This window comes from Lathyrus oleraceus, chromosome 6, assembly GCF_024323335.1.
Source record: "Lathyrus oleraceus cultivar Zhongwan6 chromosome 6, CAAS_Psat_ZW6_1.0, whole genome shotgun sequence".
Taxonomy (NCBI): domain Eukaryota; kingdom Viridiplantae; phylum Streptophyta; class Magnoliopsida; order Fabales; family Fabaceae; genus Lathyrus; species Lathyrus oleraceus.
Window position 1 is genome coordinate 298,381,189 of NC_066584.1, and position 24,703 is coordinate 298,405,891.

Below are 24,703 nucleotides of genomic sequence, written 5' to 3' on the forward strand. Positions count from 1 at the left end.
TGAGAGAAGTAAGACAAAGATGAGAGACATAGGAAAGAGGCGGAAATATGCATTAGGAAATGACTTTTGTAGACTCATTAGACATATTATTTTTTTATAAAACGTTTTTTTTTTGGAAAAAGTTGGTTTTTGAACTAAGTTAGTAAAATGCAAGCGGAAAACAGTCCGCTTGGAACCAAAAGTGAAACAAAGTTGAATATTAGTTCATTTAGACATAATTTGGCCCCAGAAGCGTGAGTTGTCAATAAAAGAAAGGATGGTAGAATAGGAATATCCAGAACATCTTACTTTCTTATATGATAGATGAAAAAAAACACCCAAATCCTAAAATGAAACATATTTAGAGGAATAAAAAATAGAAAAATGTGATTAAAACATACCTTACTAAATATCTTTGAAACCACATGCAATCTTTAAATATAAATAAAAAAATTGTGATGACCTATGATGAATTTGAGAAGTTTCATAGACTCCTATCCAAATGGGATAGAAGAGAAAAGAGTGAACAAAATGATTTGAATGAGATGTGAGAGATAAATCAGATTTTGGAATTCTTAGATTTAAGAGAACAAAAAATCAAAATTGTAGAATATATGAGAGTAGAGAAAAGTTTACCTCGTATATGTTTTTCTTCTTCTTCACTTGAAACCCAAACCACAACCCACAAACAGTTCTCCATTTTCTTCTTTGCGTGAAATCGAAAAATCAAAAACGTGTTTTGGACAAGAAACGTAGAAAATATGCAAATCAGGGATTGAAGAAAGTACCAGCTCAAGAGAAGAGATTAAGTTACAAAAAATGGGAAGAAGATAAAATCGGTTTTGAGGAATGAAGATTTTTGAGATGGGTTTGATATAAGAGAAAGATGAAGGACATGATGAGAGAAGTAAGACAAAGATGAGAGACATAGGAATGAGGCGGAAATATGCATTAGGAAATGACTTTTATAGACTCATTAGACAGATTATTTTTTTATAAAATGATTTTTTTTTTGAAAAAGTTGGTTTATGAACTGAGTTAGTAAAATGCAAGCGGAAGACAGTTCGCTTGGAACCAAAAGTGAAACAAAATTGAATATTAGTTAATTTAGACATTATTTGACCCCAGAAGCGTGAGTTGTCGACAAAAGAAAGGAGGGTAGAATAGGAATATCCAGAACATCTTACTTTCTTATATGATAGATGAAAAAAAAACACCCAAATTCAAAATGAAACAAATTTAGAGGAATAAAAAATAGAAAAATGAGATTAAAACATACCTTACTAAATATCTTTGAAATCACGTGTAATCTTTAAATATGAATAAAAAAATTATGAAGACCTATGATAAATTTGAGAAGTTTCATAGACACATATCCAAATGGGATAGAAGAGAAAAGAGTAAACCGATTATTTACATGAGATGTGAGAGACAAATCAGATTTTGAAATTCTTAGATTTGAGAGAATAAAAAAGTGAAATTGTAGAATATATGAGAGTAGAGAAGAGCCTACCTCGTATATGCTTTTTTTCTTCTTCACTTGAAACCGAAACCACAACCCACAAACAGTTCTCCATTTTCTTCTTTGCGTGGAATCGAAAAATCAAAAACGTGTTTTGGACAAGAAACATTGAAAATATGCAAATCAATGATTAAAGGAAATATCAGCTTAAGAGAAGAGATTAAGTTACAAAAAATGGGAGGAAGATAAATCGGTTTTGAGGAATGAAGATTTGTGTGATGTGTTTGATATAAGAGAAAGATGAGGGATGTGATGAGAGAAGTAAGACAAAGATGAGAGACATAGGAAAGAGGCGTAAATAAGCATTAGGAAAAGACTTTTATAGACTCATTAGACAAATTATTTTTTTGTATAACGATTTTTTTTGGAAAAAGTTGGTTTCTGAACTGAGTTAGTAAAATGCAAGCGGAAGACAGCCCGCTTGGAACCAAAAGTGAAACAAAGTTGAATATTAGTTCATTTAGACATTATTTGCTTGGAACATCCAAAAGCGTGAGTTGTCGGCAAAAAAAAGGAGGGTAGAATTGGAATATCCATAACATCTTACTTTCTTATATGATAGATGAAAAAAAACACCCAAATCCAAAATGAAACATATTTAGAGGAATAAAAAATAGAAAAATGTGATTAAAACATACCTTATATGAGAATAGAAAAATGTGATTGAAACATTCCTAGATTTGAGAGAACAAAAAAGTGAAATTGTAGAATATATGAGAGTAGAGAAGAGCTTACCTCGTATATGTTTTTTCTTCTTCTTCACTTGAAACCAAAACCACAACCCACATACAGTTCTCCATTTTCTTCTTCGCGTGAAGTCGAAAAATAAAAAACGTGTTTTGGACAAGAAACATTGAAAATCTACAAATCAGGGATTGAAGGAAATATCAATTTACGAGAAAAGATTAAGTTACAGAAAATGGGAGGAAGATAAAATCGGTTTTGAAGAATGAAGATTTGTGAGATGGGTTTGAGATAAGAGAAAGATGAAGGACATGATGGGAGAAGCAAGATAAAGATGATAGACATAGGAAAGACACAGAAATATGCATTAGGAAAAGACTTTTGTAGACTGATTAGACAAATTGTTTTTTTGTAAAATGAATTTTTTTTGGAAAAAATTGGTTTCTGAATTGAATTAGTAAAATGCAAGTGGAAGACAGTTGAAACAAAGTCGAATATTAGTTCATTTGGACATTATTTGCCCCCAGAAGCTGAGTTGTCGGCAAAAGAAAGAAGGGTAGAATCGGAATATCCAAAACATCTTACTTTCTTATATGATAGATGAAAAAAAACACTCAAATCCTAAAATGAAACATATTTAGAGGAATAAAAAATAGAAAAATGTGATTAAAACATACCTTATTAAATATCTTTGAAACCACATGCAATCTTTAAATATAAATAAAAAAATTGTGATGACCTACGATGAATTTGAGAAGTTTCGTAGACTCTTATCCAAATGGGATAGAAGAGAAAAGAGTGAACAAATTATTTACCTGAGATGTGAGAGACAAATCAGATTTTGAAATTCTTAGATTTGAGAGAACAAATTCAAGGGTTTTATTACCAAATAAAATGAAATAAAGGATACTAGGTAGGGTTCATGGTGGTTCAAATACTTGATTGATTAAAAATAATAATAACTTCAAAATAAACCAAAAAAACATGTTAAATTTGAGTAACAAAACGATTTTTAAAAAATTAAGAATAAATCTTTATTAGTTAAGAGACAAAAAAGTGTTTAAATTAAACTAAAAAACCAAAAAATATTCACTTAAGATAATCTTATTAGAACAATTTTTCAGGATATTTTGAATATTCAAAATAAACCAAAAAAACATGTTAAATTTGAGTAACAAACGATTCTTAAAAAATTAAGAATGAATCTTTATTAGTTAAGAGACAAAAAAAAGTGTTTAAATTAAACTAAGAAACCAAAAAATATTCACTTAAGATTAGAACAAATTTAGGATATTTTGAATATAAAGTCCAAAAATATTTTGGATCTCGACGTAAGCCCCGTTCTGTTAGTCACTAGGACCATGTATGTGAATGACTGTATCAATCGGCCAAATTCCTTGGCATGACTGGCAAAGGCTCCACACGTGTCTCAGCCCTCACACCCGAAAGCGTGAAACCAGTCCAGCTCAAAGATTACCCGTTTCCAGGCCTGCATTTCTGCAGATTGGGCCCGGGGACTTTCCTGAGCCCAGCATCAAAGCATGGACCCATCCACATCGTGTCAATCCATGTGATATTTGATGCAATCTCGGGTATTATAAACATTAATATAATACTTGATACTAACGATGTGGGACTCTATTTACCATCTTTTCTAGAATTTGAACACTATTTCACCTTAGCTAAAAGAAAAATCCGAAACTACTTAACTTTTCACACCCAAACTAACAACAGGAAACAAATTAGACACCAAATTCCTTCGTTAACATACCTTAAATTTCAACATCCGTAAATAAGCATATTAATTGACTCCACCTGAGAAGCATCATGGCAGAGGGATTTCTTAGGCAGGAACCCATATCAGCCTTCACAGGTGTATGTTATTTACTTAAACTAAGCTATTTATATAATCAAATATGTCAGAACAGACAAGACCATACTAATAGTCAAGAACATTTCTTGGGGCCTACGATATTCTAACTAAATTACTTAGACACAAGAACCGTTTCCGTTTGCTTAGGTGCTTAGTTCGCACGCTCTTGGAGGACTTCGAGTTCCATCTCTGTTGGGTCTGTTGCTTGAATCTCGTAATGGATTCCCTGCAGCTCCCTTCTGAACCTGTCCTTTGATGTTGCATAAAGCATCTTAGGGCGAATGCGAGCCACGGAAGGAGACCTGTAAAATAACTCATTCATAAAGGGAAAGAAAATGTGTTAAATTATATCTTCCTTCTGTTTAACGCAACAGCAATCCGAGATTTTTCAAGACTGTCTATCTGGCGACGTATTAATTATTACAACACCCGAAAAGAATAATTAACAAAAGAATGAAGAAATGGTTGAGATGGTTTAAGATACCGTATGCGGTCACCGTGACACTATAGTTCACAATCACATGAATTGAAATGCTAGAGATACTACCACATGAATTTCGTGACAGAGACAAACAGAATCAAGTACTGAAATACAACCAACTACCAAAAGAAGGCATCTGGATTATTGCATGGTTGCATCAAATTAAAAAAAAATCCTCGTAAAGGCTATGACTTTATATGAATGGTTCAAGCTCTTGGTAATACCTCTTGTCAAAAATCTAAAACTATCATCAATTATTTTAAAGTATTTTTCATCAAGAGTCTGGAATTTGAAGTGATTTTTGGAAGCCTATTGAACTTCACCTTCACACCCCACCTTTAAAAAAAAGCAGTTCTCAGTTCAACAAGGTACTAAAGTAATTGAAGTTCAATTTTGCCTAATCAAATATAACAATATAAGTACACCTTACCCCAATTCCGTCTCCATTTTAAAATATAGCTTGACATATATACCCTAGTAAATTAGCATACATATTAATAGATTATACAAACAAGTCAGGTTCTGAAATAGATGTGACAATTCAGATTTAGGATTCATCAGAGCACTTGCTTGAATCTGGTGTACTTAGGATTCTAAGGTGGACCTTAACCAGAGGAATATGAATACATTAATTATGCTAGATAGAAAACTAGAGAATAAGAGGAACGGAACCTAGATAGAATAGTAGAGAATTGTATCATTGCATAGAATTCACGTCATTCAGATGAGCATAGTGAATACAATGCCCTCACTCAGTTTGTTGTCTTGGCTTATAAAACAAATCAGTGTTTTAAAATTCGAACGTAAGATATGTAAATGCAAGCATGCAACAGCAAAATGCAATATACACATATGTAACACACTGAATACCAAAACCAAAGTAACAAATTTGAACAAGTTATCATGTAACTTCCATGATTATACGAGAAAGAAAGTAACTGACCATGCAATAAAAAAGATTTTGCTCTTTTGGCAGTTCTCAGAGGTCACGAAATCAAAGTCAAAGACAGCATATCTGCAATCGTTTTCAGGCAAAGATGCAGTGAAATCATCATAGCTCTCAGCAGGGCTGCCAGTTTTTTCGACCACAACCTCTTTCGTTTTCTCATCAATTTTAAAAATCACGTAGCGGTGTACTTTCTTCCTCTGCAATTCCTTGAATGTACTTACACTATGCTCAGCAACACCCATGCCAGAAGATGCATTTCCCTACAACAAAGATACATATAACTATTAGTTACACGTTGAAGATGTATCTGGTGTTTGATATGTGGTGTGGTGTCTGATATGTGTCGGTGCCAAATTGCAAAAATAGGCATCCATAATAAATCTGTTTTTGATTCAAAACAACTTCATGCAAGAGGAAAAATGAAACACCCTATAAGATTACATTTGACAGCGTATGTTCTAGTCTAAAATTCATTGATTCTATTGGAATTTAAACCAAAAAATGCATCATTTTTGTCATTTCTAAGCATAGTTATGACCAAACCAACATGATACTGAAAACATGACAAATTTTATTCAAATATAATCATATTTCTTTGGGGTTTTATTTTTTTGAGAAAGTAAAATAAATAAATAAAACTGAGACCCAAAATTTGTGGTGGGAAAGAACATCAAAATCAGAAGTGGAATCAAAGAAACCCGACAAAAATAGGACATAAAAAACAACATTTGATGAAATCAAACCAACAACAGCACGGTATTAAAGGGAAATTTTTGTAACAATACTAAACAGGAGAGGTGAAGAAAAATAGGCATAGATGAATGGATGATAGAAAAAAGATGGAAGAGGAAAAGAAAGCTTACCCCTCCGACTCCCATTCTGAAAGCCATAGCTATTCTGTTACAGTGAGGAGTCAAGAATTTTGATGGATTTGTAGAGAAAATGAGAGGAGAGAGAATTATGTGGAGACAAAATATGAATAAATGCAACCAGTCACATAAGTTAAATATATTTTTTTATATAAAAAAATAGAGTGAAAGAATAATGCTATCCTTTAATACACTATATTATTTCCATTGAAATTTGAGAAGTGAGATAAATATAATTATGAGTGTTTGTGGTGTGATTTGAGTAGTTTCGATGTTAAAACATCTGAATTGTAAGAGAAAAAAGTATGCGATTTGATTTGCTTCGGTTGATTTTTAGAAATAAAACTGAGCTAAACCAAATCAAACAAATACGGTTTGGTTCAATTCGATTGATTCGATTTTTTACAAAAAAATTATTGAGTCATACATACACAAATAGATGACAACATAACTTTGTATTTAGTCATTCATTCATTATCAAATAACAACAAAACTATCTTATTTCGACAACAACCTCTCATTCAATATGTAAAAATCAGATTGGACAAAAGTGAAATAAAAATATAAAACAATAGTATAATACAATATCAAAAACATTAAAATAAAGAAAAAAATAGAGGAGGTGAGAGATTAGTAAAGATGAAAAAGAAAGAACTGAAAATATGAGAGATTAGAGAAGAAGATGTGCGATAAAAACGAAATTGAAAGAGATAATAGTAGTATAAAAATGAGAAGGTGAAAAAGAAAGAATATAAGATAGTAGACATTAGAGAAGAAAATGCAATATGTATCTGGCGAAGAAGACGTGATACTGCTGTGAGATATTTGAGAAGGTTGAAACCGAAACCTTAAGTATAAGGAAGAAAAACTCGTTCGTAATCGTAAGGTTAAGGCATAATAGGTTTAAGTTTGTGTTGGATGTGACTTAAGTGAAATTTGGGTTGTAACATAATGTGTTTTGATTCGGTTTGACTCGTTTTAAAAATACAAACCGCAAACCGAATTGAACCACGATTTTATTAGAATATGGCTCAAACACATCAAAATCAAATATGGTTTTTTGCGGCTTTCAGTTTGGTTTAGTTTAGTTTGCGGTTTTCTATTGGACTTGTGTTTTTAACACCCCTAAATATACTCTCTCTCTAATTTAGAATTCACATAGATATCACTAGATTAGGTAAGCTCCACAAAAACTTAGAGGACTATTTAAATATCAACTAATTAAAAAGAGTGTTAAAAATTGTACCAATATTATACATGTTAGTTGTGTAAATTTACTAGATGAATCATCATAGTAGAGTAGTTGATGTAACATTTACATTAGTGATTATGATCTATTACTTTATTTTTTCTATTTTTTCAAGTGAAAAGATTTATTTGCAAATACATTATAATGTCAAAGTAAGATGAAGTTGTTGGTGTAAGCCCTAGAGGCCAATACATTTTGGTACTTGTATCGAATAATAAAAGGCATTCTCTTTATTATGGTTGATTAATAAAGTCCCTGGAATAGATAGTCCGTTTAATGTATTAAGTGTGACTTAATCATGAGAACACATTAAACATAAGGACATTATTCCTAAAGTATCCGTAGTCGAGCCTTAGTGTGAAGTGGGATAACATTAAAGCATTAAGACTATTATGTTTGTAGACTGATGATCACATCTCATGGATCATGGATAAAGAGTTATCAAGTCTTAAACATAGGTATGAATATTAGGAGTAATATTTATACCGGATTGACCCGCTATGAGAATACTATATAGAAAGTTATGCAAGGTGTCATAAGTTATTCTCATGGTGATAATAGTGTATTCCACTCTTCGACCTGAAACCACTATGGATCCTAGATGTAGAGTCGAGTGCTTTATTGCTGATCCAACATTATCCGTAACTGGATAACCATAAAGGCAGTTGATGGGTACTCCACAAAGCATGCTGAGGGACATGAGTGACCTAGATGGAATTTGCCCATCCTGCATAACAGGATAAATGTCTATGGGCCCAATATTGAACTGGACAAGGATGACACGGTCTATGCCTTGTGTTCAATATAGACATAAGGGCAAAAGGGTAATTATACACATGATTATTATCACAGAAGGTTTTGTCAGATCACTTGACATTTTCGTGTCTTGGGTAGTAGTGATGTGTTGCTAGATACCGCTCACTGTTTATTATGTTAAATGCGTGATTTAATATAATTGCCAACGTCACGAAAACCTACAGGGTCACACACAAAGGACGGATTGATGAGAGATAGAGTAACTAAGGAATACCGTAAGGTACGGTGCCCTTAAGTGAGTTATAGAGCATCGTAAGGTACGATGTACTTGAATAGAATACGAAATATGGTAAGGTACCATGAGCTTAAGTGATTTTGGGCATATTATAAGATATGGGCCAAAATACACTTAAGTGGGCTTTTAGCTTGAAGCCCACACAAGTGGTTCTATAAATAGAACCCTTGTGCAGAAGCAAAAATTTGCGGTTGCATTATTTTCGTTTTCTCTCATTCTCTCTCTCACTCAAAGCCTTCATTCGTACCAGCTAGCACTGAGATTGAAGGAATCCGTTCGTGTGGACTGAGTAGAGACGTTGTCATCGTTCAACGTTCGTGATCGTTTAGTGGATCTGCATCAAAGGGTTTGATCGTCACAAGAGATCTGCACCAAAGGATTCAACCGTCACAAGAGGTAAATATTCTATCACTGATCATGACCATTCGTAAGGATCTCTAAAGGAGAAAATTTTAATTTCCGCTGCGTTTTGGATCGCAATTCTCCTTCAGAAGTGTATACAAATAAAAAGTAGACGAATTGATTAAGTCATTATGCTTAGGAGTGAACCCCTTATATATAGACGGATTGAAATCATATATGCTCCATGCAATTTCTATTTCCATAAAACATATTATTGAGATCATTAATGAACATGTGCTCCATACAATTTTTATTTCCATAAAAAAATATGAATTTGTCACTATAACTGACTTTAACAAAGGTGGTAACACTTATCTGATTTGAATATGATTCATATAGTTTAGAACTGTGAGAGCACGAGTCACGACAATGCCTTTTGATGCCTCATTAGTAAGCACATTATTTTTCTAGAATGACCTCAGAGTTAATTATAGAAGTGTATAACACTTAATGTCGAGGTGATCTAATTGATTCATGTGGTTTTTTGTCTCGCTACTAAGTGTGTTATGTTATCTGAGATGTGGAATTCTTTGGTAGATGAACCATAATACATATCGGTTGGCGATATAGTTGCATATCATTAAACAAGCTCTTTAGACTATTAGATCTCTTAATCAATACTAGTTTTAGAAAGCTTTGAAATTTGAAAAGATTGAAAATTTTATGAGATGGAGTTTTCCTAAGTCGAGGTGAAGTATCAATGTGGTACATATGCCCCCATATATACTTGTAGCTCAGTCTTAAGGTGGAAGTTTAATAGTCTTGTTAAATTTCAATTTTTTTTTTGCATGATTTATGTTATGACACATATGACATACTGATGTGACCATTAATTTTTTGGGACGTAATCAGAATCGTTGGATCTATTAATTTTCATTTTCTCATTTAATCGTAACTAGTGAATATGAAACTTTTTTGCAAAAATTGATGTAGTGTTTCTCTCACTTGTTTAACACTTCTTTGTTTCCATTTTTTTTACCATTTTTAAGTTTACGCTTTCTTTCAAATCTTTGGATTTTTTTTCTTTATTTGTGCTTTGTCTCCACTTTGCTCTTTGATTTTTTCCCATTTTTTTGTACATTTAATTTCTTCCCCTTTATTACTATGCACTTGTTAAGATACAATGTTCGATTTAGTAAAGCTCATTATTGCTCGCCTCCCCTTCCATAAAGATTTTCTTGGCGTCTACAAGGTTATCAGTCAGATGGCGCCTTAGAAGTTGTTTGACAAGATGGAGAATCACATGTTTAAGATATATTTGGAAGAATCTTTGTTTGTTATCTTCTCGTAATCAGTATAAGAGATGACATTTAGCAATATAGTTATGGCCTTATGATGATTTTGAAGTCTTTCTTCTATTGATCGGTCATAGCACTTCTTGCTATATTATTTCCTTCAACGTTAACTGGGTGAGCGTAACATCGACTACAATATCCCAGAGATCAACATCGTAACCAAGAAAGAAACTTTTTATTCTATCTTTCCAATAATCAAATTTGCACTGTAGTGATATCTTTCATTGTTGTTAACAACATTAGCAGCATAACAACGACGATTATTTCTCACACAAAACTGGATCAATACTGAACACGGTGAAGTGTTGATAAATCTTTTATCACAAACAGAACTGAAGCTCTAATGCCAATTGAAGGTGTGAAAAACACAAGAGAGGGGGGTCTGAATTGGGTTTTACAAAACAAAAGCTTTTTATCAACTCAAGAACACCACTTAAATGTTAATAACAGAGAGATAAAAACACACGTTTTTTTTATCCTGGTTCGCTTGAAACTCAAAGCTACTCTGGTCTACCCGCCAAGGTGATTTCTCTTTATACATAAGGACTTAATCCATTATCATCAACTGATTACAATAGTCACAAAGAATAAATTTCTTTGTCTTCTCAAGGATCCGACTATACCCTAGTCTCCTTAAGTAATCATAAAGAATATCCTTCTTTGTCTTATCAAGGATCCGACTATACCCTAATCTCCTTAAGGAATAAAAAAAACAGTTTGAATATTATTTTGTGTGTTACTAGTTTCTTCTATACAAGCAGATTTTACACAAATGATAAAAAATTACTTAAAGAAAGAAACCGTGTATAAATAATGATAGCTTTTTCAAGTTTAGCATCACTTCAACATTCTTGTAAGTTGTTTTTCTTCAAGTCTCCAAGTCTCACTTATATAGCACAAGAAGAAGACCGTTGGAGGGAAAAATGGGAAAGCCAAATAGAGTAGCTGTCCACTATTTGGATGGTGAAAGGAGTGATACTGCGTATTATCCTTCACCCACAGATTCAATGACAGGTGTGATGTATAGTATTATCCCTGTCCACGATATCAGTAGTGGAAAGAATATTTGATATGTACTATGTACTATTTTATCACGTACCCATTTGATATTATCTTCAAGTTTATTGGCTTATAATGAAAGTTGATGAAGCATGAAATGAAGAAACATAAAGTTGGATTCAGAAACTTCAGAATCTTCGGTCAGCACCTTGACAGAGTCAGTAGTCTGGTTTGAGATCTTCAGTATCTTTAGAATCTACGATCATAACCTTGTTAACCTCAACGCCTGACTTGAGATCTTCAGAATCTTCAGCTAAGTAACATAACTTCAAAAGCTTGCCATTCTTTAGAAGCTTAGTGATCAGAGTCACGTGCGGAAGCACAAACTGGGAGAATGTTGCAACAATAACATATCGTCTCCTCAGAAGCTTCTGAGGAGTGAATCAACACAGAAGTAGAAACATCATTGCAACAATAACTTTGAACATCTTTCAGAACTTCTTCTGACTGGTGCAAAAGTGGAATTGGAACTCATCATTCAGAAACTGATGACATTTCACGTCATATACTCATAATCAAAACTGGATTTTAAAGCTACACAATAACAAATCATTAGGTACCAAAAATTTTCTCACACAAATACAACATTGTTATCATCAAAACTCAAGGTATAGATGCATAATCAAATCTTGTTCTAACATCCTTTTCATGCACTTGGTTCTGCAGTCCTGACATTTCAGGTGAGGCAAAGGTGGTCCCAATAGCGCTGAGGTGGTTTTGACTTGTATTCATTTTGGACAATGTTTTACTTTTTGTACATTTCGGTTTTGGCTCGACATATGCTATCTTTCCACCCTTATTTGGCTTGCGTTTGGTGTCTTGAAGTGTTTGCAACATGTTCAGTGTTCAATTGGGAGTGAAACAATATGGATTAAAGGCTTGGTGCATGAATTGGCATGTGTTTGGCTGAACTGGTCTGCTACATGCACCAATGGTGGAACCTAAACTTTTCACTTGGGCCAATTAAAATTGGCTCGTACGTTTTGGATAAAAATTGGGCCAAATGAACCTTGTCATGCCCTTAATAGATTGCAAAAAGAACCATGCCAAAAGGAGTTGTGATGTGGAAATGCCAATGATTCAAAGTGGTGGTCATGAACATGATTTTGGGCCTGACTAGGCAACTTGACTAGCTTGGCCAATCCATATTTTGAGGTACTTATGCATTGAATTAGGTCTTGGGCTTGAAAAAAAGTTGGAGAGTAGTTCATTTAGGACATTTTGCTCTAAGTATATCCTTAAAAGGTTAATAGATGAAAATGTTATGGGGTTTGGACCACGTGATAGGCTAAACTTGCCAAAACTCGACCAACCAACACGACCCAATGAAAGATGATTGTTTGAGCTCAAATGAGTAAACCTTTATAGAAACTAAACCTTGAGACTTTATGGAATGATCATGGGTCATGCTTATGGTTGAAAACAATGGTTCAAAAGTTCAAAACAAAACCCTCACTTGTATTGCCAAGTATGGATGAAGTGGATAGATGTTTGATGAATGAGGATTGAAATTGGCTTGAATTGGATGTGAATGGACCAAAGGATGATGAGGTGGTCAAGTGAAAAGGAAAGGTATAGAAGCAAATGGTCACAATTATGGTTTCTTAGACCAAAAGGATCCTCAAAAGCCAAAGTCCAATAAAACTAGGGTTTAGGTGTATGAGGGAGGGGTCTTGGAATAGTTTCACAAGGTCGATGCATATCCAATATTTGGATATTAGTGTCAAAGCACAAGGTCACATGATTACTTATACAAGCCACCAAGGATCAAAGGACTGGGGTTGAGGTTCATGGATGACCATATGAATAAGCAAGGATTTTAATCAAGGCTCACCACCCCAATTAGGGTTTTAGAGATGAATGGAATGACTTGTGTAGTCTCACAAGGTCAATGAGTGCTTGAAGATGAAATTAAGGTTTAGGGTGAGTGAAGTGACTTGTGTAGTCCCCAAAGGTCAAATAATGCTTGAAGATAGCAATTTGAGCTTAGGGTGGATTGGGTACACCCCAACATGATCAAGAGATCTTGATGGTTCTCAGATATGAACACCATGCCTTGAGCTTATGCTTTCTTGTTATTGGTGCACATGAGATGATGATATGGTGAATGTATGCTAATGCATTAGGGTTATGAAGATGATATGAAGGTAGGATGAATTTGGGGGTATGACAGTACCCTACCTAACGATGATCCCCTTTTATTTCTTTCATTGATCATTATGTCATTACCTGACCTGACAGTGATCCATAATTATTACTTTATGATTATTACGTTGATACTCAACCCGATGGTAATCCATCTTTATTGGTTTTTGATCAACATGTCAATTCTAGACATGACATTGATCATTCTTTATTGATTTTAGTAGATTGGTCAGTACCCTACATGGCATCAAATTTTCTGATTACTAAGTCATCTCCTGGCCTGGCGGTAATCCATCTCTATTGCTTTTTCGATCAACATGTCAATCTAGACATGACATTGATCCTTATTTATCATTTTCAATCCAAATGTTAGTAATGTACATGGCGTCAAACTTTCATTGATCATTGTGTTAGTACCCAACTTGGTAGTGATCCATCTTTATTGCTTTTTTATTACTGCGTACCCTACCTGGCAGTGATCCATTTTTATCACTTTTTGATTACTGTGTTAGTACCTGACTTGGAGGTAATTCATCTTTATTGCTTTCAATTAACACGTAAGTACCCTACTTAGCGTCGAGCTTTCATCGATCAATACATCAGTACCTGGTCTGACAATGATCCATTTTTATCAATTTTTGATTATCGCGTCAGTACCCAACCTGGCAGTAGTCCATATTTATTATTTTCTGATAAAAATGTCAATTCTATATCTGAAAGTGATCCATCATTATTTCTTTTTGATTACTTTCTTATTACCCAACCTAATTGTAATCCTTTTTAACCCCTTTCACGTCAATAATTCATCTAATTTTTCATTACGCTTGACTCCGCATATTCTAACATTCCCATGTTAACAATTTTGCATGAAAGGTCGAAGGCTGGAACCTGGCCAGCGAATCAGACTAGCGCACTGAGTAATTGGAAGAAAAACTTTACTGGGAGAATGAAGCTGCCACTGCTCTGGATGCTAAGATCTTTGGCTGGAAAAAGGAGATTGAAGCCTTGCAGAAAAAGGTGCAAGAGGCCAAAGGTGAAAAGAAAGCCATCCAGAGGGTGAGTCAACTGGAGATAGATGAAGAAACCCAAGTTGGGATCCAACACCCAGAAACTGTAACCACTCTTTACACTGAGATTGCTGGTTTTACTTCACTAATTTCTCAGGCTGACCGCCGACTGAGTGCAACAAAGCTTCAATATGAGAGATTTAAGACTTCTTTCCCATAGTTACAATATTGGTCCCAACTGATAACACTTATAACACTTAAGGTTATATGGGATATTACATTCCCCCCTAAATTGAAATTCGCCCCCGAATTTCCTCCATTCAACAGGCAAACACTTCTTGCATCAACATCTTAGGTCAACACTTAACTTCACTTTGATTTCAAACCTCAAACATATTCGTTCTTCCAACTTATCTTCCTTGGATAACTTCCTTCTTGTGTGAACTCTCGATACTTCATGCTCTTAACCATAGTCTCATTCCGATATTGGATTAACTTCTAACCTTGTGCCATCTTAATTTATCGGATATACCGCTTTGAATCACTTGGTCACTTTCCTTATGGAATCTACACTCTCTTTTTGTATTGGGTTACACAAAACATAACCACGATATCTTATCTTGATTTGGACAATTAACCCTCTTCAAATCTTCATGAGATAGTTTGTTGATTCCTTGACTATATGCAATATTGGTGACTCTTCTCTTATAACTCCTTCAACAATTATGATAACCTTTATAGTCCCTCTATTGGTATCCTTATCAACTTCACTTTACCTGATATTATATACCACAAGCGTATACACTTGATGCTTCACTTCTCTCATACTACTCCAATAAGATAATACACTTAGCACGAGGTTGTCTCACCTCTATCCTTATGAGTAACTATCTCTCTAATCCCCATAGACTTGATTGATCTCTTTCATTCATCACCTTCCACCATGCTACTCTGATTTAAACAGTGGAATATCTGGGATTCCTAGGCACTACTAGTTAGTTAACAATCTGCATAGAAACACACTTCCTCTCTAGAGTGCCCATAATCTAAAATGATACTAGAACCTTACCGATACCCATCAGTAGAATATCTTTCTTGCTGGCACGCAAGGGTTTAGAATAGTACCAACACCCTCCATAAGATAGAAATGCAGAAGTCATACGACCACATCCATAAAAGTGTACGCCATTCAGATTCTTTATGAGATCGAAGTAGCTAATCCAACTTAGTTTGACAATATATGGTTATGGTTATTATACTCCATATCAAATCCTTTGATAGGGTTCTAATTCATTCAAGGTTTCTGACGACACAAGACCTCTACCAATAACAAAATAACACCATCAAGGAACTTCAAATCATCAACGAGACACCACTTCCAAAGAACTTAAGCAATATAGATGTAACTGTTAGTGTCCATACTACTCACAGAGTCACACACAACACTTCACACACATATGGAGATAACATTGCACTTCCTATCCAAAATCATTCATTTCAATCATCATGTTCCATCTTCCATAATATTAGCTCATGTTCTTACTAATATACAGTTTGAGTGGCATGGTTAACTTCAGGGATATATGATGCTCGTTCCTTCCTAGAAGTATAACTCATGAATCCTTTCAATAGGGTATAATATTATAGTGTACAACAAGTACTACTCTCATGGGGGTCCACATCTGAAGCCATGAATCTGAGAAATCATCCAATGTCATACAACGATTAACTATTTCCACTTTACTAACACATATGCAAAATTACTAAACCGATCTCCACAAGATCACCACTTAGTAAGTTTCTTCCAGCTTCACTCCTTATGGTTCTCATTAGTCATAATAGTGATACACCCAATTCTTACTCACATTGAGTATGGTTCACTAGGTTGTTTCCCCAAATGTCAAACTCCTTTGACATCTATACAGATGGTAAACTATGCAATACACCCTCAGAAATTCCAATTTTAGAACTATCAATCTTGCTTGCATTAACTTGTAACTCCATTCTCAACCTCTCATATCCAAAATGATACACTAAATGACATTCGGGGTACACTTATTTCCAATAAGGTGTGAACTTCATATCCGGTGATTAGTAAATCCAAACACCACTTAAGAAGATAAATAATAACCCGATATTCCAACAAGTCATTCCTACTCTTGTTAACCATATAATATGCACCCAAGACGAACCTTAACTTTACCACACACTTATGATTGGAATTTTCTTCCAAACCAAAACCCGCTACACACTTCATCATATTGGGGTTACTTATCTGTATGACTTGCTATAGAAAATCCTCATTGTCTCCTCATAAGCTCTTACGACATAGTTTGTTTCACATCCTACACTTAGTTCCCATATTCAAGCTTGGTTTGTCTTTCGTTCTTTACCATAGACTCAACTTCTCAGAACACAAGACTCACTACTCAATAAAGAATGTGTTACTTCACATCCATCTCATGACTAGGAATCAATTACACACACTTGTGACCATAATGCTACTATCACATACTTCTCTTAATACCAAGGTTTAACTTTCTCCACTACACTCCATCCTTTATAAATCTCAGCATACTAACGATCATCAACCATGCACCCCTATCTTAGTGTCAATAAAATCGTTATGACTCCATAGGCTCCTTATCTGAAGTGCATTCCATTACAATGATTGTAATGCAAGGTTCACACTGCTCCCAAACTCTATATCTGCTTCTTTTCTATGGTAATCCCTTTAACTCCAATAATAGAACCGTTCTACTAAAATTTCTTTGAATCCAAATTACTTGCCCTATCTCTCAACACAAACCTCCTTCAACCCATACCACTAGAACTTCTGTTGCTATATAATGCTTGTTATCTCTTCGATACAATCTTTTATAATAGATCCTTAGGTAACTGAACATTCCATAATGGTCTTTTACTAACACTGAACTTCTGACAAACTATCCTGAACTCAATTTCCCTTCTCATATTGAATATACTTGGTTTATCTCCTCCTCTTCATTTGGCGTACACTTTTTGCACTTGGAATAGGCAGTCGTTTCATAAAGTATCCTCTTACACTTCACCACTACCTTAGACTCTTACAAAGACGTTGAAAATCTTCATCTCTCAAGCTCTTAACCACTTGCAAGGTACCATTATGATCATACTCCCTGTAATCCTCCCGTTCTTCCAGTATTCCCTAATGACTTTAGAAATTGAAACACTGATGCACGAGCTCACTTCTAGACCTTATAGCATATGAGAAACAAAACCATCCTCCCTTCTTTGATGTATGGTATTAATTACAACATGTATTGCATACCAGTGAGTCAATCTTGTTCTACTAGAAGGTTCACATATTTCTTAAAACTCTAACAATTCATCTGATATAAATCCTCAACTTCTCGACTCCATCAGCACTACAAGAATGCTTGGACGATACACTACTCTTCAATTCCATATTACCCGAATCTAAACTCCTATTGAAAGTTCAACTGGGCTATCCGGTTCTCCTTACTTTCTAACTCTTGGCTTGAGCCTACCCTAAAAGCACAAGTTGCACCAACACTTCAGAGTCATTGTGGTCGCTAAATTATGATCCTACCTACCATGTACATAGAATTAGGTTGATCAGGCCAAATACTATATAACATGACATTAAGAATCACGTTGGCTAAACACACATATGAGGAAGGAATATATTTACTTATGATTTTCAAACCTAGGTAGAGAATCAAACTGCTCTAATATCAACTGTAACAACCCGTATAATATATCTTTAGAATAATATCATAAAAGTATTAATTATTGGTACTGTCATAACATAAATGCCAAAACGAAATCTTTATATACATCTCTATAATATAAAATATAACATATGACACATGTCATACAATAGTTCCTAAATAAAAATCTAAGAACTATGTACAATATTTATAATTATACAAAATCCTCAGCGGAAGATCAGACTAAAAGCTTCCCTTGAAACATCAGTACACAAATCCTCTTGTATACTATAACCTATAAACAATACCTGAAAAGCAACAACAATATTGGGGTGAGATAATAATCTCATTGAGTTCCCTATCCTATGGGTCCACCCATCTCTGCAACGTTCTAATCAAATCCTAATTCAAGTCCAAAGGGGAAAGACTTAAGTACACAAAACTCACAATGTATGGAAACATGTCTCTTGAGTTCATCATCTTAAACAATCACTAATCGGAAACTAAATCAAGGCATCTTTCCCCGGTAAGCCTTATGTATAGGGTTATCGACACGGGTCACAAATCCTTGTATCATAGGTATCTTTCTCCGAAAAGCCCTGCATCTAGGGTTATCGACTCAGGTCACGGATTCCTTATATCATAGGAATCTTTCCCCAATAATCCCCATTTCTAGGGTTATTGACTCGGGTCACAAATCCTATCTCATACTTTGACATATGCATGGATTTCAGATTCTAAGGGATAACATCCACCTTAAGAATCGTTGCTTCCTATGGGACTCTAAACCCATTTCAAGCCTTTTACCCATATGAGATTCTCACTCACCATGAGATCCACCTCTTTTGGGATTTAAACCCAGGTCATTCAAGTATGGGTGCATACTTCCCAATTCTTACTCTATATGAGCATCACAACTTAGGACGACACAATCAAGGGGTTGTTTTCGACTATGTGATAAGTTAGAAACACAACGTAATTGCATTCGACAATCAGAAGGTGATCACATTCACCTTAATCACACAACAACATAACATGTTCCATACAATGCATCTCACTATTAACTATGGCAATCGTCCATCCATGATACTCACCTCAGTATCATATTGAATAAACATCACCGCCCAAAGTTATCTGTCATACCCTAATTATCTTCCTAATTTATTCAATTAGCTTATCCCTAGGTTTTCTCACTTATTATCATAGGATTTTATCATGTTAATCCATAATCAACATATTCAATCAAATCATGGTATACATAATCTCATATCATATGTCACATATGGAAAACATATAATGGCATAATACATGCAAGAGAACACACATGATAGAACAATAAGTAACATCATGCATAAACAATTCATGATTTAGTTACAACCATTCAAACAATATTTAATGTAAAACATATAATTCCTGGTAGAAATTAGAAGACAAGGAGAATACAATTACACAAGTTTTCAATAACAATAGCCTTGGTCTAGTGGTAAGACTTACACCAAGACAAGGAGGTCCCGGGTTTAACCCCCACTGGTGGCACATTTTCATTTTTCAAGGAAGTAATTCATGTCAATTTATTGACAAAAAGAAACAATCGATTGAATGGGAATTTTTTTCACAAAATTCACTAACTAATATGATTGAATGGGAGGATCAATTGATTGGTTGGACGTCCATATTCTTAAAAAAACAAAAGGAACAATCGATTTTAGTCCAATTTCAATCGATTGACATTTGGAAAATCAATCAGTTGGCCTTGTAAGAAGCTCAAGACTAATCGATTGATCTGTGTCACGGCTAGAAAAATGACAGAGTCGCCACCATCCTTTATTCGTTCCTAAGGAACGTGAAAATAATGAAAAATCTATAAACTAAGGGTGAGATGCTTGGTTTGGGAGTCATTTAAGTAATGGGAAGATACTATGCACCAATTACCTCCACTGTACTTAATGAGATCCTCCTTAAATTCTAGGGTTAATGTGGAATTACATATGTTTTCTTGATTATCGATTAATTGTTAATTATTTATCATATTTATATAGAGAAATATTTAAATTAACACAGACAGGAGACCAAAATAGATTTTTTTATTATCGTACTCACTAGAGTTTGCAAGGTTATGCCTACGTATCTTCCCACTAGGCGAGGGATCAGAGTATCCTAGTTCTTGTAGAAAATAATTGTTTTTTATTTTTATTTTTTATCTCTTGAAAATTCTCACGCATCGGGGGCGGCGAAATTATTGATTTTAAGAAAATGCCTCAATACACTAGGGCAGATAACTCACAATTTGAAGTGTGTTGAATTGATTTTATCCCTTAGTTGTTTTGTAAAAATATAATATTTAACTTATTTAAGAAAATAAATTAGTGATTATATTGGATTATTAGATATAACTCTTATCCCTTATTTTATCCCCGATTTTATCCCCTGAAAGCCCTAGACTTTTATCCCATATTTTATCCAATATTTGTATCCCTTATTTTTATCCCTTATTTAATTGCAAAATAATGATTTATTTGGTTAAGAAAATAAATTAAATAAGATGCAATATGATATATCCATTAACCCAATTTTATCCCTAATTTTCATCCTTTAAAACCTTAAAAATTATCTCTAATTTTATCAGTTGTTTCTTGATTTAATTAACCCTAACTTTAACAATATAAATTCTTAATTAATTAAATATGAATATTATAATTAATTAATGTAATAATCCCAATTTAAATAACTAAACCACAAATAAATAAATTGAATTATGACATAAATTAAATTAGGAATAATTGAAATTTAGAAAACCCTAATCATTTATTTAATTGAATTAATCCTAAACTTAAATAAATAAATCCCCAAATTAATAGTTAATTAAGTAATTAATTAACTAAAATAATTAAAAAAACAAGGGGGTGCATTTTAGGTTGAATTAGTAATGGGCTTTGAAAATGGGGGGTGTAATTAGCAATGGAAGGAGGCCCATGATGCACACGGGTCCACCTAGAAGAGTCAACAGTTGACTCTCAATTGGGACCGTTGGATGCGTTGACTAGGGGGAACACAAATTTGGTCTGAACCATTTGATCAGTTGACCATAAGGGGGTCAACTGATCAGGAGGTGATGATCAAGGGTGCACGGTTCTAAAGGTGAATGTTACCTACCAGATGGAGTCAAAGTATGACCATCCGAAGGACCAGAGGGTCCCCACGTGTCTCAAATCTGAAGTATCTCTAGAGGGTATATAAATAGATTTCCTTCAAAATCCATTTCATTTCCCACTCTGATTTCTCTCTTTTACTCCCTCTGCTCTTTCGTCTCTCTTCTCTCTCTAACCCACTCCGATCAACACCTCCCGACCCTCCTTCTACCACCCCTAAAACCACCATGTTGCCTAGATTCTGGTTGAACATCAACCAGAATCTTCATACGTTCATCCGAATTTTCCAAATCCCTTCCTCACCTTCATACCTGGGTTCCCCGGATGAACCCTAGGATTCATAAGATGAACCCTAACCAATCCTTAGCCCAAAAACCTGAAGGTGTGAAAAACACAAGAAATGAGGGTTTGAATAGGGTTTTAAAAGAAAAATATTTTTCCAAAACAAAAATACCATTAACAAGTTAATAACAAAGAGATAAAAATACAATTATTTTTATCCTGGTTCGCTTGAACTCAAAGCTAATCTAGACCACCCACCAAGGTGATTTTGACTTATACACAATGATTTAAACCATTATAATCAACAAATTACAATAAACACAAAGAATAATCTTATTTGTCTTCTCAAGGATACAACAAAACCTTAGTCTCCTTAAGGACTCATAAAGAACAACTTTCTTTGTCTTCTCAAGGATAACCTCCTTAAGGACTCAAACAAATAGTTTGAAGAATATTTAGTGTGTTCCAAGATGCTTCTACATAAGTAGATTTTACACATATGAATAATAAACACTTAAAGAAAACTGTATACAAAGAATGATAGATTTTCATAAAGAAAAATAGCTTGTCAAAATACTTGTGCAAATCAACATTTTCTTCAAGTCTCCAATGCATCATTATATAATGTAAGCATGTGACCGTTGGATGGAAAATGGGGAAAGCTCCTTTGAGCGGCTGTCCACTATTGGATGGGAAATTAATGATACCATGTACTGTCCTTTCGCCCACAAATTCAGTGACAGGTGTGATGTATAGTACTGTCCTTGCCCACAAAATCGGGTAGTGGAAATGTTGTTCGATTTGTACCATGTACTATTTGATCACGTTCCCATTTTGATCTTCTCTTCAAATTCATTGGCTTATGATGAAATATGATTGAAGCATGAAGTGAAGAAGTAGAAAGTTGGATTCAGAAACTTCAGAACCTTGGGTGTCTGGCTTGAGGTCTTAGGTATCTTCAGAATCTTCAAAATCCTCAGAATACTCAGTCATAACCTTGATAACTTCAATCGTCTGTCTTGAGATCTTCAGAATCTTCAGCTACATAACACAATTTCATAAGCTTGCCCTTCTTCAAAAGTTTGGTGATTAGAGTCACATCCAGAAGCAAGAACTGAGAGAATATTGCAACAACAATACAATGTCTCCTTAGAATCTTCTAATGGGTGAAATAACACAGAAGTAGAAAGACCATTGCAACACCAATATTAATGTCTTTCAGAACTTCTAATGGTAGGTGCATAAGCGGATTTGGAACGCAAAGTTCAGAAATTGATGATGTTGCACATCATATCATCAAAACAAAAACTGGTTGTTAAAGCTACATAATAACAAACCATTAGGGTACCAATATTATTCTCACACAAATACACTATTGTTATCATCAAAACTCAAGGTATAGATGCATAACCAAATTTTGTTTTAATAATCTCCCCCTTTTTTATGATGACAAACCATGTATTTTGATGAACAATTTTGTATAGGGTAATCATAGAATAATATATCTTACAAAAGTACAAAGCTCCCTCTGAGATGTATAATCCTATAAAGATAAAATCAGAATGAAAGAACACTTTCATGATTTACCTTTTGAAGTACCAGAGTGAACATTCAGTCAGAATCTGGCTTATCTTCAGAAGTTAGTTGATGTTATCCATAACACTGGTTGATAACATCATCATTCTGATAGGCTTTTAGAACCTTTTCTTCCTTGAAGGGTAAGGTTTTAAGAACCTTGATTTTTCAGAAGCATGATTTTCAGAAGCATGATTATCAGAAGTCGCACATTCAGAACCATTCTGATTCTTGAGAAATAACCCTGCAAAAAACACTTAACAAACTTTTCTCGAAGTATTTGTTAACAGAAGCATTTAAGCAATGTTTGGGTTTTTACCTAGGAATTTAGATATCAAAATAAACACTGAACTCTCCCCTTTTAGAATGTTATGTTTTCTCCCACTTTATCATCAATTAAAAAAATAAAAGACAAAAATAAATTAAAGAGAAACAAAACATTTTTCATTAATAGAGTGACAACAGGCGGTGTAGAGTACAATGAAAAGAAGCAAAAGAAAAGCTTTAGAAAAAGTTAAAGTAAATAAAATCTAGGGGTTCTGGGGAGGAGGTGGAGGAGGAGAATGAAGTCTTAACAAAATCAGCTGAAACATAAGATCTTGCTTATTGAGACGCTCGTTGACCTTTGCATTATCAGCCTTAATCTGCTCAATTATTCTCAGAAGAGAAAATGAAATAGGCTGAGAAGCAGAAACTTCTAAGACAATGATCTGATTAGAAGGTTCTTCCATAGCAAAGTCTTGAGATTCAGGAACATCAGGTTCTGGAGAAAATTCAATGTGTTGAGCAAACTCTATTTCTGAAGTAGCTTTTTCTTCTTCCATAGCTTCTGGAGAGGCTTCCTTGATTTGTGGTGCAAGAAGGCATAAATTAGGAATTTCTCAGCTTCCATAATTCCATTAAGGGTACGAACCCAGAACGGAATTTGCTTTCAACAAGAGTCTACCCAAGATCCTTCATCTTGGAAATCTCAGACTTCATCCAACTTTTATAAGCTTCACATGCTGAATCACTTACAACAAGGTTTACAGAAGAATGACTGACAATCATTGCTTTCTCCAAACGTCTTTTAGATTCAGAGTCAAAATCCGTCGGAACCTTACCAAGGTCAGGGGAGGATTTTGTTGGTATTTTAGGGTATTTTATGGTGAGGTTGATTTTGGACTCATCAAAGTCAGGACCAAAAACAGAAAGATGTGTTGGTTGAATATTGGAAGGTGATTCTGGTGAGGTGATTTCTGGTTCAAAGTCAAACATTCCTTTAGGAGTGCCATCAGAAACATTTCCGTCAGAAACACTTCTTGCAGGAGATGTTCTAGGTGTTGTAAAGTTTGGATTAGTTGGTTGGGGAGCATTAACAATTGGTGGTGGTGAGTTGGGTGAAATTTTGTGATTGGACTTTCTGTAATTGGAGTTTCT

The 24,703-nt window shown here is 34.3% G+C and overlaps 1 protein-coding gene across 1 annotated transcript; it reads right to left on the reverse strand.

Moving 5' to 3' along the window:
• Window positions 1-3,496: 3,496 nt before the first annotated feature.
• On the reverse strand, window positions 3,497-6,517 carry LOC127092617 (actin-depolymerizing factor). The gene is made up of 3 exons (XM_051031503.1): window positions 6,352-6,517; window positions 5,483-5,748; window positions 3,497-4,360 (listed from the first exon to the last, which is right to left on the reverse strand). Exons 1-3 carry the CDS (start codon window positions 6,376-6,378, stop codon window positions 4,210-4,212), a joined length of 444 nt encoding a protein of 147 aa, XP_050887460.1. The 5' UTR covers window positions 6,379-6,517; the 3' UTR covers window positions 3,497-4,209.
• Window positions 6,518-24,703: the final 18,186 nt, after the last annotated feature.

Bases quoted from the DNA above. Each gene is read 5' to 3' on its own strand.
- LOC127092617 (XM_051031503.1), bottom strand. From the start codon at position 6,378: ATGGCTTTCAGAATGGGAGTCGGAGGG. The intron at 5,749-6,351 runs GTAAGCTTTCTT...TCTTTGTTGTAG, and splicing joins TCAGAATGGGAGTCGGAGGG to GGAAATGCATCTTCTGGCAT. The intron at 4,361-5,482 runs GTCAGTTACTTT...GTTATTTTACAG, and splicing joins AAAATCTTTTTTATTGCATG to GTCTCCTTCCGTGGCTCGCA.